This window comes from Galleria mellonella, unplaced genomic scaffold (assembly GCF_026898425.1).
Source record: "Galleria mellonella isolate WM207_F2 unplaced genomic scaffold, CSIRO_AGI_GalMel_v1 utg36, whole genome shotgun sequence".
Lineage (NCBI taxonomy): Eukaryota > Metazoa > Arthropoda > Insecta > Lepidoptera > Pyralidae > Galleria > Galleria mellonella.
Genome location: NW_026442086.1, coordinates 2,268,550 through 2,286,377, shown reverse-complemented (window position 1 = coordinate 2,286,377; position 17,828 = coordinate 2,268,550). Strand labels below are relative to the sequence as shown.

Sequence of the window (17,828 nt, the reverse complement as noted above, 5' to 3'; positions counted from 1 at the left end):
TTGGTAAAGTAAATTCAAGTGACTAATTCAATATTCATTGAAATTACATACATTTGCGCGCACGTCAGCTCTATGTTGCCGAGACAATTTTAATAAAATTACAAGACTTATTGCTATATTAGATATTTATTCAAGCTACTTGATATGAGATGCGCTTGCCTACATAGTGTGTTTTGTGATATTCTGATGATGTTTTGATGATTCTTTTCATGATAGTAGTTGTTTACTATTTTCCATCAAATTTGAAGTCCGCTTTTTTGGCCTAAGATTTCTACAAATGCTTGATACTTTCTGTGATGTAAATTCGTTTTCTTAATAATAATGTTTGTACAATACTACAGAACCATTTTGTAAAATACTTGCCAGATATGTCGAGAGACAAATGGCAATGTTTCTAAAATTTGTAAACCCTGGATTTTACCTAAATGAATGTTAATAAAATTTGCAATTTATGTTTTTTTGCTTATTTCTTATTAAATATTTAATTGTGATAGTTTGATTGTCATAGTCATAAAAATATGAAATTCGCGATATTATCAGATTTATATCATCAGTGATAGTAACAATGTAAACAGTTTTATTTTTGCAAGGTATCTAACTAGTTTTTAAAATAAAATTACTTTTAAATCTAAGCTTAAGTCGATATACCCATAAGTTCATACGTATACGTATGAGCCGACTCGAAATGACTGACTAGGATAAAAAATTACTATTGTCCTTATCCATATCATTTATATATGTAATTATGTAAAATTTTTGAGATAATTAAAATGCCAAAAGATTGCAAACAAACTCACTTTTTCATTTTAAGTAAGGCTAATATAATAATATGGTTAATTCACAATCAAGTTCATTCATAATGTACAAAGTTTTATGATAAATAAGAATCTGTAGCAGCCATAGTAGATGTGCGTATTATTTGTTTTAACAGAGGAAACACTTGAGTCAATACTTACTGGTACAAACATTTATTAAAATGGATTGCCGTTTGTTTTAACACTTTACTATCAGTTTATTTTCTTAGTTATCTATTGTGCTAAATTGATACTTACTCTATTAGAAATAAAAGGCACATAAGTGTACAAAATATATTTATTTGCTCAGTACGAAAGATTCGACTGAAGCATTAATAATTATTACTTCATTATTAATACTTCAGTGTTTCGATCCACGACGAAGTAACAAGTCTGAAACCGACAATAATGGAAATTACCAGGTAGTTTAATATAAATATTTTTATCCCTGAATTATAAAATATGCTAGATCATTTTATTGTCCTTGGCGTTAAAGATGTATGAAGAACTTGTAGTGCTAGTAAGGTTCTAATTTAAACTGCGTGTATATATTTTTATGCCAATACTTACTACGCTTTTTTTTTTTAATATTAAGAAAAGAACAAAAAACCGCGTTAGATGAATATTAAATATTGAATGTACTGATATCATAATTTAAAGTTAACAATAATATAAAAAAGACTTATCTACAAATTAAATAGTCACAACTTATGAAAGAATACAAGTGTTTTGTAGTTATCCATGTGTATTAAAATTTCCACTAAGTGCCAACATATACGCATATTAACATGATTTTAAGTTGTTTAATCAAAATTTCCACTTTATTAAAAGAATCATTCATTAATAATAAACTGCAATGCAAATTTTAATATTAATTAAATTTGTCTGTTTTTTAATTGAATTAGTTTATAATGTCCTTGCAAATTACAAAAAAAAAAAAGTATTAAGTATTCATATAATATTATGTATTGGCCTGATTTAACTAAAAATTTTTATTTAAAAATAATATAGAAATATTCGGTGTCACCTTGTCCTTCCAATATTTAACCATAAACTACTTTATTTTCGGCCACGACAGTAATCAACCTTAGGTAATAGTAACAGTAGGTTAAGTGTCTAGTGAACAAACAAAAAATTCCTATTGTGTATATGATTAAAAATGCAATCATAATAAAATTATATTTTGTTACTTAAACTGCGGTTGCTAACCAACAAGTCAAGTGTACAAACTAATGGCAAAACCTTTAATAGAGGAAGGCCTATGTTCTGCAGTGGACAGTTAACAGCTGACATGATTGTGATAAAATTAATCTTCAAAAGATAATTTATACCTATAAGAGAATTTGCAATTACGGAGTTTCTGAATAACAATATTATTACAATCTTTTTATAGCACGTACAATATAATGCGTAGTAGCCTACGTAATAATTTTGAGTTATTTATATCGAGATTTCAATATTCAAATATCCAAAGCGAACTTAGAAAATTATATCAAAAAATTCATACAAGATGAAATTTGAATGTATTCGAAAGTTTTGATTTCGATTTATATAAAAAAAAATTAAGCTAGTTTATACTTTTTCTAAAGACATGTAATAACGGAGCTTCGATAACAAATATTTCATAAAACAAGAAAAATGCTTATGTATTATAAAATTTTGTTATTATTTTTTTAACAGGGTTTTTGGTGTGGTGACAAAATGTTTCAGGCTTATACGTGTAAGTCTACAATAGATCTATAATAAAAATTATTTCGGGAAAAGTAGAAAAACGGCAGGACATTTGCCATTTGTATTTCTTGATTGCTTAATTGCTCAACGTGACGATTAATTTATAGTTTTTAAATATAATATATCCAAATGATACTACAAATGAAATTTGTAACAAAGTCCTGAACTTTTTAAATCTCTGTTTTATATCTAGTTATATAAAATCATATATATATACTCAAACATGATAAACAATTTAATAATCATTAGCATACATGTACTGTGTATAATAACTACAGTATAAAATAGGTACACATATTGCTAGATATCTCTATTCCGTGACACTTGATTCATTCTTCAATATTTCTATTTTGATGAATTGTTGTTTAGCATGGGTACCTACATACTTATCTGTGGCAATAGGCAACAATAAACGAGCGATATTAAACTACCTATATATCAATTAGGTCGTGACTACTGCGCCCTTCTTGCAATGTTCTTATAGCCTGTTATTACGGATAAACATTGTAATCTTTAAACACGATACAAACATACATTTTAAATTTGCATCCGTATGTATACTTTCGAGAAGCGGTTTATTTATCAAGATTGTACCTGACTTAATTTAACAGTACCCATTAAATGTAGTCTATAAACAACGGTTACCACTTTCAATCAGAAGGTGGGTCGTCAACTTTTTTGCCATTCTAAATTGCTGAAAAATTTTCAGTTTTAAGCAAAAATCAGCAAAAAGTATTTTTTTTTAATTAAACTTACACGTTATCATTTATATATTAAAAAAAAATAAAAACTTTTTATTGAATATTCAGATCGATGATGTCATACACTTTCATTGTTTTAATCAATGAGGTGTTATTTAGCTATACTACATTTGTGTTCTGCTTTAGTTCGTAAACTTTATCTACGACTGGTTGGTATTGTTGATCGATGTAGGTATAATTGATCAATATACGGCCATTTTTCTCTTTTTCTCCACAACACTTTTTGTTTAACCAATAATTTATATTGTTTATAATAATCTCATGAGGAGCCACCTCGTAAGCAAATAATTACTTTTTAATAATACCCATTTATCTAATATTAAATCCTTAAAAAATAAAATAAACATAGTATATATATTTGTTGAAAAATCAAATGATGTGGTGGGTGGTGATACCTACTTAAAACAAAATCGACGTATAAGCACCTATAGTGTATGTTAACTCTTGTTGGAAATATATTGAACGAGTCTTTACCGGTGTCATTCTTTGCATGATTGGGATATATTGATTGTCCGAAATAATAAGTACCGTATGTCCTTTTCATTCCAAATATAACATCAATACCTTTCATGTGAGGTTAAAAAGAACGCCAGGAGGTTAAACAAACAAACTCCTATTTCATATTTATAATATTAGTAAGGAATAAATATATGAATATATTTACATATTTATATATTTATACAGTTATAAAATTCATCGCGATAGTCACGGAGTGTTGAGCGTGCATGCGGCAGCATACTCGTATTTTCACGGCTATACGCTGACGTTGACACATCCAATGTCGACCGCCTCCGAACAATTCCTTGCGTCTGCGCATGGGTATGCTACTATTGTAATAAATAAAAAGCCGTGTAAATATACATACACAATACATTTTCTACAATCTTATTGTTTTACATTGATGCAATATTTTGATCGTGACGAAATTGTAAACTAATTGGCTATTTCCATTGTTACAGGTAAGCGGTCTATGTTATTGTCATGTAATATATATACAAGGTAAAGGAATAAACGCATGCATGACCACTGATGCACACGGCCGGACAAGAAAGCTCCTATTATGACCGCAATATTCTATTATGGTAAACAGATTACAAAAGAACACTTAATTCACTATTGGAATAGTATTTAAATATTTTTAAACATGTTTTAATCGCAAATCTCTACCAGGCGTAATTCTTAGTCATGGGTATTCCTATACTAAAGTGCAGGAGTACTCCATTATAATATAATAAAATTCTTTCATCCATTTTTAAAGAATTATAATTAATATTACAAAGTAGTAATTTTTCCAACTTGTGGTTAGTTGACGACCTCCATGGCGCAGCGGTAAATACGTCATTTTACGTAAATGAGGTCCAGTGTTCGATTCTCCATTGGACTAATTTAGAAAACAAGCTTTTTTAAATTGCCTCTGGGTGTTCTGGGTTGTGGGGTTTTATATAAAATGATAATGGTATGATAATCCCGCCTGCGATATCGGTATACGCTAGGGGGATAATAGTAAAGGATGATAGGTGAGAATGAAGTTAAGTCAAGTAGCCAATCGTGACGAAGTCATCAGGATTTAATTAACATTATCCAGAGAAAACTATGCGAAGATCAAATTGATGGAGTGTATTGCTAGCTGTGTAACTATTAGACTCCATTACTAAAAGTCCTTTTCCTTCCTCATCATATAAGTATAAGTATCATGTGATAGAATAGAATAACCTGTATCATAACACAATTTTTTTAATGGATGAAATGGAATGGTAACCGCGCCTGCGCTATCGGTATACGCTTACAGGGCAACCAGTGAAAGATGATAGGTGAGGATGAAGGCAGGTCAGTTGGCTAATTGTGACAAATTCAATAATAAATCAATCCTAGAGGGAACCGCGAGGAGGTCGGCCTGATAGGGTATATTGCTAGCAATGGTGCATTTACACGCTATTGCTAACAATCCCTTTCCCCTAGTTGGAAACCCAAGCAATTGGTGTGATTGTGTGCGACGCACTTACGAAGTCATCAGGATATATATATATATATATATATATATATATATATATATATATATATATATATATATATATATATATATATATATATATAAGTATAAATATATATAATATTTACGGGTTAAGACCACAATTTTATTAAGTGTATAGGTTAAATAATTGAAAATCTTCTCATAATATACACCTTGTTGCAACATATATAATTATCTGCCATCATTCGGTTATAAATAACAGAAAAACAAGTATTTTACGTGAATATATATATATATTGTTGTTGTGCCAAAAGATTTGCAGTAGGTAGGTGCTCGAACTCATTGGATTCGTAATAAACACATTTATAAACGAACAAAAACAAAGTCAATGTGTTTACAATTAAATATTTATGTTATCATGACCTCAGAAAAAAACATTGTATATTAAAAATAAATCATCTAGAACTAGAATTAAAATAGGTTCAAACATTAGTAACCTTGTACCCACATTATTTCACATATTATGTACCTTGTGGTATATGAAAAAGTACGCCATAGCATAATAGAGGTATAGTCTATAGCTGATTGATGTAATTTCCATATCACACTGACTGCATTTGTATTTTTTCTACCTTTATCTCTTATTTAGAAGTATTCCGAATGCGTCAACTGATATAATCATTATTACCAGACTTGGATCGGTGCGTAAATTTACTGAATTAAAAATATAAAATGAAAAGTTAAAAATAAATTGTACTATTATATTATATATCAAACTTAATGTCAACAAAATATGCCAGTGTCAATATCATATTATCCTCAAACTATAATGCTCTGCAGTACCTGTGACTTATAAGAAACCAGATAACGCACATCTGTGATTAGAACAACCCTGAAACAATCACCTCTGTGTTTGTGTGTTAATTTAAAAAAGTTTGTTCCTTAAATAGACCCGACCGAGTATGAAACCCGGAATCTCATTTACCAACTTACCTATCACTACTCCACGGAGATCGTAAAAATTATTTATTTACTGTAATTTGTATCTATCGGGTCATTTTGTAATATTGAGATATTTAAAACAAAGCCTTAGTTAGACCTTGTCCGTGTTTCAAATCGTATGTAATGTTAACTCGCCTGTATTATACCAGACGTGTCCTTGCTTTGTAACACTTTAGACGTATGGGAACAATACGTCAATTTTGATTTTTTGTCACTGTGAAATATTATGATTATATTTATGATCTTTACCTTATTAAACAATCTAATAATATGTTTCGGTTATAAAGGGCCGAAAGACGATAATAAAAAAGCTACAGGTTATAAAATTTTATTAAATAAAAACCCTTTTTTTATGAACACTTAAGATTTATAAATTAATCATCAAAATCGCTTTAGAATTGACGAAAATATAAAACTAAATATATAGTAGAATTTATAACCTTCCTCCCTTAAATTTTTCCACTTTCGCATCAAAACAAGTTTAAATATCATAGACCTCTCTTTAGTGACCTTCCATAATGACCATGATTTAAAATAATTAGCTATTCCATTCTTTATTGTTACAAATAACAATTGTTTCAACCAATTAATATAATTGTTTTTCTTTTGTTAAGTGCAAGGCGACAATTTGTATTATATCACTGAAATAAAAGAATATTTTTCAGTACCCTCATTGATATATTTCGATAATACATTGCAAACTGCGTTCAATCCAATACCAATCACATTTACTTTTGTAATTACATATATTAGTTTTTAGGACGGACTTGTGGTGGTAATAATTTAAACCGGGAGCGGAGGTACGATGGAGGATTGGGGTCATTGAGTATGTTATAAAGGAAATAAAGGATGTGCATATCACGTCGAAGTCGGATAGGGAGCCACTTTAACTGGTTGCGAAAGGCAGACACGTGATCGTATTTACGAATACCAAAGATAAACCTAATAGCTAGATTTTGTAAACGTTCCAGCTTGTTTAGAAGCTCCTCAGTCACCTTTAATTGCAAATTGCACGATAAAGCATTAAATAAAGTTACAGATACACTTACGAGTATATACACCTACTTCATTGCGAATAATCGGTTTTACAATTTTAATAACTTTCATGCAATGCCAACTAGAAAGATGAAAAGATAAATGATATGGCACTTCATGTACTTAACATACGAGTATATGGGAAGAATTTGGTCAACAATCCTTTGATTACCTCCTCGCAGTTCTCAATGGAAACTATCATGGTTAATTCCTGATGAATTCATCATGATGGGCTAAATTGCCTGTTTTCATTCTCATTTATCACCCTCCACTAGTGCTCCGCCAGCGTACCCCGTTAGCGTAGGCGGGGATACCATACCATTTTCACCCATCAAAAAAACATCCTTTGATTAATTAAGATTTTGTATTTAATATCCTTAATTTTTTTCTTTTTCATTTCCTTCACTTCCATTAATAAAAGTCGTGACCACATAAGATCCCTTTTTGTACCATCGTATAGTTTTCGGTTTTAAATTTTTTAAATATCAATATTATAATAAATATTTATTTATATCATTTTTAAAAAAGAAATTAAGAGTAAACCTCTCCACATTTGGTGTCCATTTAAAAATAGATATAACAGCAGTAAAAACATCAGAACTCTGTAATTGTAATCCATTTAAGGATCACATTATCGCCTTATTGCTTGACGGGTGGCGCGGCGCGGCGCTGCGACTGGCGATGAAGCCCCACAATCGTGTGGGTGAGGACTGCTTACAAGTGTCATAGGCCAAGTTTTACTGGTTTTTACCTAACCCCAGATTAAATCTGTCGATGTTATCATAATCACTGAAGCCTACTCAAATAAAATTTTATAGGCGTGATGTCAGCGTCCTATGCACATTTAGGAATTGAAACTAGAGATAACTTTTAAACAATACCAAAATATTATTTTGGTATTGTTTAAAAGTATAAAACTTTACTGCATGATACAAAGTTGTATTGTTGTATAAATAATAGTAGTAGTAGCTATAAAGTTTATTGAGTAAAAATTTGTTTGGGAAAATATAAATTAGATATCCTTAAGTAGGTTAAATTCTTATTCCCCAAAAGTAAGAATCTTAAGAATTAACCAAGCTTTATAAATCATGGAAGGAAAAGAAAATTCAAAATAAAATCTTATCTATACCAGGTCACCTGGCCAGTATGGTAATAGGAGATTAATATGGAGAATCTGATGGGGAGAGAGATGTGATCGATAAATGGACATAAACATATATACTTACATATAATGTAGTACATAGTTTTTCGCTAACCAATTCAAATTGTAGCGGCGGCACGGCCACGAAGTATCACACCAGAAACTATAATTTCGACGTTACGAAAAGCAAAGACGACAAGGCTGTTTTAATAAGTAGTTTTGATTTATAAACGATCATGGTCATGTAATATTTCATAATTTCACCTTGGCAATGTCATGACTTTATGGTATATTTAGAATTTGCATAAACAATCCATTACCATCTGACCTGCTATCAGTTATCGCAGATATACTGATTAGATAAATGCTGATCTCACATTTTTCAATTCAATATTGAACAGTTACATTTAATTTTTGCCTAGAATATGTACTGCAGTGAAGTTTATGTTTTGTATACACATTTTTACAATCTAAATAACTTACCTATAATTTATACTTAAATGAAATTCAAAAATGTACAGTAAAGACTTTAGTTTTCTGTTAATAATGTTAAATAGTAAAATAATATTAATTAAAATTTCCAATCAAAATTATCTGACTTGGTCTTCCGTTATTTGTAATGGCCTGGGTATCCTTGTATTTTATTTATTCTAGTCTTTCGTCCGGAAGGGTCCGTTATTGTAAGTAAACAATAAATACTGAGACAACAAACATACTTTTAATAATAGTTTTTAAAGAATCCAATACCACATAAAATAGAAGTTTAAAATCAGAACTGGCGTTTATAATATAAGATAAAAAAGTAAAACAAAAAATAGATATAAAATTACTACACGCCATAGTATCTATTTACCCTGTAAGAACTTGACGTGAAGATTACTAGTAAATTATGTAAATTTTACATATATTTTGGAAACTAAAATTATGAAGTATGGAATTTAAAACTACATATCTATCTTGGAATTACTACTACAATCTTATAAACTGTCATTTGACTAGTATCAAACAAAAATTAGTACTAATTAATACGAATAACTTAAAAATTTGCTGCTCTCTTTCTTAAAAATCACTATAATACTAATATGAGACTAAACAAGTAAATAGAGTAATCAAAACTACTTCAGACATGTCATAGATATCGCATTACATACATACCAAAAAATATAGGTGAACTGATAAACCTTCTCCTATATAAAGATACTTAAAGAACAACGTGATCAGGAGATTAAAGATATAAACCGTAAGACATGATGTAACTAGTGATTAACGGCTTACATAAAAATAAAAATAAATTACATAAATTCATAAATTGAAGTCTTTAGCGAAGAAATCTGACACAAACTTAACGTTGTGTGATAAAAGTCTATCTTTCTAGCTCTACCCAATAAAATATTGCCTGCCATCCAATCACATAATATCAGATTAATTTGCTTATTAACAGACTCATTGTAGTATTCGTCCAGTTTAATATCAGTCTGCTAGAATATTGAAATATACAAACGGTAAATACATTTTATTTATTACAAATAGTATAACTAATACGGATATCTCCAGACAGGACTTCCAAACTAAAAATGTACAAAGGTAACATATATGATGTAGGTATTCACTAGGAAAATGCTTTTGAAAATTCCCATGGGGCAGAAGGAAATAGATTGCGTTTGTTAGATATTTATTTTCTATTACCTTGATTTAATGGTGAGCCGCTGTCTCGAATATTATATTTTTTATATAAAAAAATACATACCCAACTAGATTAAGTTTATGAAATACTATGTATTTTGGATAGTGATAGGTAAATATCTACATAAGTACTATAAGTGTATTTAGAATGATTTTCGTGTAATAAATATTTATTGAGTATACAATTAAAATACAGCCATTATACCTATAAGACAAAATGTAGTTTTTGCAATTTTAAGGATTTTGGACGCGTGACTGGTTAGCAGTTGATCGCACATTACGAACTTGACCCACATCTCATAAAACTCCATTGTCTTCGCATTTGACCTCGATCGCCGCCACGTCTTGGCACTTAGAAATTACTCCTCATAATGTATTCTCCAGCATCATATATCCAACTAATCTAGAAAATATATTTACGTATTCATATATACTAAGGAATATATATTCCTTAGTATTTGTAATTTTGTACTAATGCTTTATTTGTAAAACAATCTCAGTTACAATCTAACACTCATGATGAGTAAATAATTCATTTCATTTGTTGATGGATTGAACATTGTTCTCTTTACAAATTGTTTTGAAACAATCAAGGATAGCGATTCAGTCTTTTCTCATACCCATCTTTGATTTTCTCTGACACGAATGACTCTGTACAAATTACCGATGCATCATCTAATTGTAAACTTTCCCAACTTTCATTTTATCGCTGGTTTGTAAATAACGAATCCCGTTACGTGCCGTTGCCCCAGTAAACCGCACTATGAACACTTTCCACGTTTTGATGAACAACTAGTTTGAAAGAACCGTAGCCACACGTTTAACTTATCCACATTATGGTAGCAATAATTTTATAAATGAAGAAATTATTTTTTTAAATAGTTATATATATATATATAGTAATAAATTTAAGAGAAAAAGTCGCAAATGGTAACAATGCATTTTCCATGAGTTCTTATTAGCCATTTCTATAATTAAAAAATTTTTTTTTAAATTTTGTTATGTAACCCTACCTATTATTATTTTTGTTTTCAGGCATGTCCCTTGACGAGGGTAGACAATCGCAGAGGCCGTACAGATATGGTATGGTGTTACTATGCGCGGGCGCGCTAATAAATTGGCTGGGCCTGGCGGAAGACTACGCAGAGCCTGTGCGCTACGTGGGCGTCGCGTGTATAGTGGCTGGCGCACTTCTCATATGCGCCGCCATGTGCTGCTGGCTGCAATCGCCGGCGAGGCAGCCGCAGAATGACCGTGCTTCACCTGACACACATCAGGTAATATAATGTAAATTGGACTATCTTTTCTGCACTAAACCTCTCATTTAAATCATTGTCAGTATCTTTTCTATCTTATAAACTGGTACCATTGAAACCAAGGTTAACTGGGAAAGATAGCAAGTAACTACAGTACTACCACTGTGTAAGGAACGATTTGTAGTCCAACGCGAAATGAATAATTCGGAACATATTGATCTCTTTCTTTCTCTCTCTCTCTCTCTCTCTCTCTCTCTAGATAAAAAAAGAATATAAATAAATAATATTATTATAGTACATCATCATCATATCAGCCGTTAATTGTCCACTGCTGAACATAGGCCTCCTCTATAAAGAAGGTTTTATCAGTAGTTGCCATGCTTGACAGATGAGTTGGCAACAGCAGTTAGGTTTTGATGATATTTTAATAAAAACGCCCATCCCTCCACCATTACGTTCCCTTCCTTAGTCGCCTCTTAAGATAGCCACGTAAAAAAAAGGAGTTGCCCATTTTATTCCGAGACTACAGGGCATCTTATTATAGTCCATTATAGTATAATTAGTTGTATAGCTGGCTAAGTGGAAACAGATTATTTATTTATATGTATTTTTTTTAATTTTTTTATTTATATATTATATTTTGTTTTTAAATAGTCCTTTAGTTACCTACTATATTAAATTAAACATAAGCGCAATTTTTTTATCTCTTTTTTTAAAGTGGTTTGGTCACTAAACAAAATTGGACACGAAATACTAGATTGCGCTAAAATTGACACTTGGCTTTTGTTGATTATTTTGTAATTAAAGAAAATTTGAGGCAAAAATTCTAAATTAGCGAGTGCTTTTATTTCTTTTTTTTTATACCACTGAGGTGGCAAACAAGCATACGGCCCACCTGATGGTAAGCGGTTACCGTAGCCTATGAACGCCTGCAATGCCAGGGGTATTACGCGCGCGTTGCCGACCCTGAAGAAACCTCTTTATCCCCCTTTTGAAGAACCCCATGCTGTAGTCTCTTGGGAAAACCTCGGCAGGGAGCTCATTCCATAACCTGAGTGTTCGTGGGAGAAAGCATCTCTGAAACCGCGTTGTACGCGACCATTTAGGCTGTAATATACCTTTCTTTAATATAATCTAAGAATATAAAAATAATATTTTTTACCGATATACTAATAATTTATTATAATTTTTATATTTATTCTCTTCTACAACTTTATTGTAAAAAAACATACTAACAAGAAATATTGCGATTACGTGAGTTATATTAATTCAGGATTCCGCGTATTATCTGATACTTGACATTCATATATAATAATGAAAACCATTCGCCTATATAGAAATTTTACTTCGTATTAGAAATTAAACAAAACCTCAAGTCTCGATTCCAGTGCCAGTGTCATCTAGTATTTGTTGTATAGTTTAGTTTAATGACCAACCGCCTTAAACTCAAATATTTAAATCCCCTGTTAAATTTAATAGGTATATATTAAAAAATTAGATTATGCCAAATTAAAAAATAATTATTTTTATTATAGATCGACGATCCCATCCACGTAATAACAATGCCAGATGAAGAAACTATGCAACAGAAACCGCCAGATTATGATACGGTAGCTGGAGCACCGCCGACTTATGACGATGCAATAAAGCTGAACCCGGCTAGGCTATTACCAGCCACAAGCAGCGCACGCCACGAACCGCCGCACCTAACGGACACTTCAGTGATCCCGGGCCAGCCTGAAGACGCAAGCTCACCAGCTGCCCATGTTGCACACCTACCCCACATAGGCATCGTTCCCGTACACAGATCTCAGGTCCCCAAAACTCCACCACCACCCTATAACCCTTCACACACTATCAGATGAAATGTCAACTCAAAATCTGTGTTACTTTAAATCGACTGCTGTTTCATGTGACGAGAATTTGGAGATTCAAATAAATAAATGAGACTAAATTAATCGGACTTAAAACATAACTTAAGTGTGTAAATACGTCGCGTCGTTGATATTTCAACAATGTTACGGTATTATTTTTTTATTGTACGTTTATTTCGAAGCATGAAACGATTTCATTTAATTTAGTAGGTACATCGAAGGGTGATGCATAAAAGCGATGTGTACTTATGTGATATTATAGCAGTTGTAATTAGTTACTTATCACTCTACTGTATATACAGTTATAATTTTGTATATCTAAGAAATTTGTTAAAACATTATATCTGTAGTATTTAAGTTTTAAAATCAATCTCTTCCAATATTTGTATGTTCCAAGATCCAAATCCTTTGTGAAGTTAGTATATCAATATGAAATATTTATACTGCACTATTCAGCAATATTCTAGATGCAGTAGTAGCACTGTGCCATTCTTATTAGATGTATGTTAACACGTCACTAAAATAGCATCGTTAGCACTATTATTCAGTGTTTATAGTACATCTCCCCCTGAATGGACTCACAAGTGACGAGATTATTGTTGCGAAACCAGGTACATAAATATTGGAAATATATTAAGTATCTATAATAAAATTTATATAAGTACTGACTTGTGATAATGTTGGATGGACGAATAATAAAATCGAACATCGTCGTATAGTAGATGTGTTGATAACATCATTACTTAACATAATAACAATAATTCCGATCCGTTTTTCGATTCTAGTCATCGAATAACGTTTATGTAAATACGTTAGTTTTCATTTTACAGGTTTGCATAATAATTTGTAATTTGTACATATTCTGATTGCACAACTTGACGACGAATTACAAAAACAATTTTATCAAATATTTTATTATAAGTAAAAGTTACTTAATTATTCTTTTGGATCCCGGACAGTCTTGAAAATGCTTATTTTCTAAAAATAAGTATATAACTAGGTCTGTTCAGTAAATCCGATTATTGTAACAAATAAAGTATTAATTATCAAATAAAAGAAACATTTAACTTTGTTTAACATTTATACATACAACTACCTACATGATTAACTGCAGTTGGTTTGAAGTTATGATATACCTACCTACATATAAACAATACTCGAGCTACTGTAACTTAGGTATTATTTTATTTTCGAAGTAATTAATGTTCGATTCTAGATTCGTATAAAAATACCTAATTATTTATTTAATTTTGATCCATCGAGAGGGTGGTTTCACTAAATTACAATTTTCGACTATTAATGGCGTTCTGTTGTGTTTTATTGGCCTGAATATGAATACAAATGAGTACTTAAATACATAGATACTTAATAAAATAAGAGCAATACATCTACGTATATTATTAAAAAAAGTGAAAATGAGCTTCTAATAATTAAATGTGGGACCAAACTATAATATAACATATCGACATATTTATGTGTGCTTAAGATAATTTAAATCTAACTGAAAAGTAACATAAATAATATTGTGCGTGCCTGCAAGGTATTACTTTAGAATTTTACGATGCTGAAGTTGTGCATTTATTATTTGTACTCGTACATTGTACAAAATAAACAAATGTTAATAGTGTACATATAAAATAAATGTTGTTGAGTAAAACGATTGTTTTGTTGTTATTATGCTCCTTCTCCTTATTGAAATGCTATATTATGTGCAAATATAGCTCATTCAACTGCAGATGAATCCTATCAACCACTGTTGAATATGATCTTACCAATGACGACTAATAAATATCGCACCCCTATATCCTATCTCCTATGTCTATCAATTAGAGATGGGCAATCCACCTGGGTGGGTTTAAAGTCTGGTGGGTAAAAACCGGGTGTTTTGGGTTTATTGGGTTTAAACCCCATAAACACCCAAATTTTTGGGTGTTTATGATTTTGTACTTCATCATCGTCATCTCAGCCGCAAGACGTCCACTATACTGGACATAGACAATATTATTATGCAGCCTACAGAATAAAAAACTTTTAATTTGATTTTGAGTTTATTAAGAAAGAGATGAAAGTAAAATGTAAAACTACAGTCAATCACTGTCAGATTCAGAGTTATTACAAGCGATGAATTGTATAGGTTCGATAGGCTCTATTTCGTCTAAACTGTTATGTTCATTTACTTGCTCAATGAAAGCTTCCAGTTATAACAAATGAATGAAATTTTTTCAGTTCTTTCAGTTGTAAGTCGATTTCTTTTGTTATTATGTATGTAGCCTTGGATACTAAAGGAACGCTCAGTGGCTGCCGAAGTACAGGGAGCTGATAGAATACGAATCGCTACTTTGCTTAACTCAGTGGAACCACAAATACCTTTCCACCATATTAGGGGCTCAATGCTATCTAATGAGCTCCATACAAATCCTCTGGCCCAAAAGTTTTCTTTAGCTTTATAACACGCCAAATCTGCCATTACATTTGACAAACTTAAGTGTTGGCTTAAATTGTAGATAAACTCCATACCCTTAAGTTCTTCCTCTTGAGTAAGTTCGACTCCTAGAGTCCTGGGGTCTAGAATATATGCTGCAAAATGTATTGGCCTCATTGCCATATTGCATCTTGAAGATACTGATGTTAGAATCTGCTGTTTGCTTTCTTCGCTCAATGTCGAAATCTCATTTAATGCAAAACGTATCTTAGCTTGTACATCTCTAAATGTAATGTATGTGCGATGCAAACGATTCTGGTCGCTCTCTAAGTAAAATATGCTTTCAGTGACTGGTTCCAAAATACTTATACATTCCCCTGTCTTCGTCCAGAAATCATCACTTAGAATTAAATCTTTAATATCTCTTGAAATTACCACATCTTCTCTAACTGTTAATATTTGCAAAGCTATCTTATTTGCTTTCAAACTTTTTAACGAAGTAACATGACTTCCCCATCTTGTAGCACAAGGCAATTTTAGTGTTTGTGTAGAATCTTCACCCTGCCTTGATTTTATCAACAAGGAACTTAATCGTTGACTCCTTTTAACAGTTTTTATTATATTTATGGCTTGCATAATAAACACAGTTACTTCTTGTATCTTTACAATATCTTGGCACAACAAGTTAAGGATATGTGCACAGCAACCGAGAGGAACAACATGTGTTGTATATTTCTAGCGTTATCGCCAATAAGTACAAGAAACTTATTTGCTCCATACACTTTCATTACTTTTTCAACTTCTTGGCTAAGGTATTCACTAGTGTGAGGATTACTTTCTGTATTCAAACTTTTAACGTATGCAGGTTGAGGTTTTGATATAAGAAAGTTTATTATTCCTTCATTTCTTAAATTAGACCAGCCATCGCACTGAAGGTGTAAGTAACTACAAGCATTTAGTTCCTCATTTAACTCAAAACGCATTTCTCTATATATTTTATCTAAGTATTTTGTCGCTAAAGCTTTACGTGAAGGTATTTTAAATTTTGGTTGCAATTTTTCGAAAAATTGTATCCATAAAGGATGTTGCACCATCGATAATGGCGTCCCTGTTACAAATATAGCTCTCGCTAATTCTGTTTTTATATGATCATCGGTGTCTTGAAACTCAGCATTTATTGTAGTGTTAGCAGACGACGAGGGGCTTATAAAAGAATCATTTGTCTCTATCTCTGACAGTCCAGACATTTTGGTTTTGGACGAGCTATCTTTTATAAGTTTCATAGAGTCTTTTAATGTTTCTGGAGATTTTGGACAAGTGATAAGATGTTGAAGCATTTTGGCAGCATTACTGAATTTGTAGACCTTATTACAAAGCTTGCAAGAAACAGACTTGTTTGGTAAAGTACGGTAGTGCTCCCATATGCGTAAATCTTTAGGTCTCCCCATTGAACCTAAAAAAATGAACGATGATTAGTTGGTCTGACGAAAATTCAACAATAGAGTGCCTATTTTTTTACAATGATTATTTCTTGTTATTTACAATAAATTTATTAAAAAAATAATAAAATAAATACAAAAAACCTTTGTAAAATTACATCTCCTCGGAGGATTAAACGCAGACGCTAGTTTATTATCGTATTGTTCTGTATTTTTCTCAGCAACTTCTTTAATTCGATTAGGTACTTACGCATATTATGTTAAAAATAAATATCTAGTACACATCTTAGGCTATCCACCATTATTATCCAATGACGACTCTCAGCTAACTATGCACTATCATCCAAAATAAACGTGTATGGAAAATTTTATCCCAGTCGGTTGAGGATTGAGGATAATTGCATCAACATACGAACATACCTACATACTTTTATTTACATAACGCAAGCTAAATAAAAGCTTGTAATAATACATCTAATTTTAAGTTAAAATTGTTAAGTGATCATGATATAATTGTATCATTCAAAAATCCACTTACCTTTAATTATTTCTTGTTAAGTATAAATATTATTTCAAATCTGCTCCCTTAATATGCACTTTTTTACTGCTTTTCCTACCTAACACGTTACCAGGAAGTCACGTTACCAGAGTCAGAGTAATAGTGAACACGTTTGACAGTGATTGTCGTCGCCTCATATTCAGCGTCGACGAATAGGGA

At 31.2% G+C, this 17,828-nt stretch overlaps 2 protein-coding genes across 8 annotated transcripts in view; one reads left to right on the top strand and one right to left on the bottom strand.

The window, feature by feature from the left end:
• LOC113520493 (uncharacterized) overlaps positions 1–14,909 on the top strand; it is a 65,094-nt gene extending 50,185 nt beyond the window's left edge. For 5 of the 6 annotated variants that reach the window (XM_026905834.3, XM_026905833.3, XM_026905832.3 and 2 more), the window contains 2 exons: positions 11,155–11,396; positions 12,911–14,909. In XM_026905834.3, the coding sequence (XP_026761635.1) occupies positions 11,155–11,396; positions 12,911–13,240 (572 nt within the window). In that variant the 3' untranslated portion in view covers positions 13,241–14,909. Of the gene's footprint in view, positions 1–4,245; positions 4,369–11,154; positions 11,397–12,910 lie in introns of all 6 variants that reach the window. The other variant, XM_031910440.2, reaches the window with a different exon arrangement.
• A 169-nt stretch (positions 14,910–15,078) lies between these two features.
• LOC128201174 (uncharacterized) lies at positions 15,079–17,805 on the bottom strand. 2 transcript variants are annotated; one of them, XM_052897281.1, is made up of 2 exons: positions 17,649–17,805; positions 15,079–17,124 (listed from the first exon to the last, which is right to left on the bottom strand). In XM_052897281.1, the coding sequence occupies exon 2, from the start codon at positions 17,117–17,119 to the stop codon at positions 16,334–16,336; it is 786 nt and encodes a 261-aa protein (XP_052753241.1). In that variant the 5' UTR covers positions 17,120–17,124; positions 17,649–17,805; the 3' UTR covers positions 15,079–16,333. The 2 variants fall into 2 exon arrangements, with proteins under 2 accessions (XP_052753241.1, XP_052753240.1); XM_052897280.1 differs by having other exon boundaries at positions 17,649–17,771.
• Between the last annotated feature and the right edge of the window lie 23 nt (positions 17,806–17,828).

What these genes read in the sequence shown, in the direction of transcription:
- LOC128201174 (XM_052897280.1), bottom strand. Translation starts at nt 16,307, where the DNA reads ATGCAAGCCATAAATATAATAAAAACTGTTAAAAGGAGTCAACGATTA.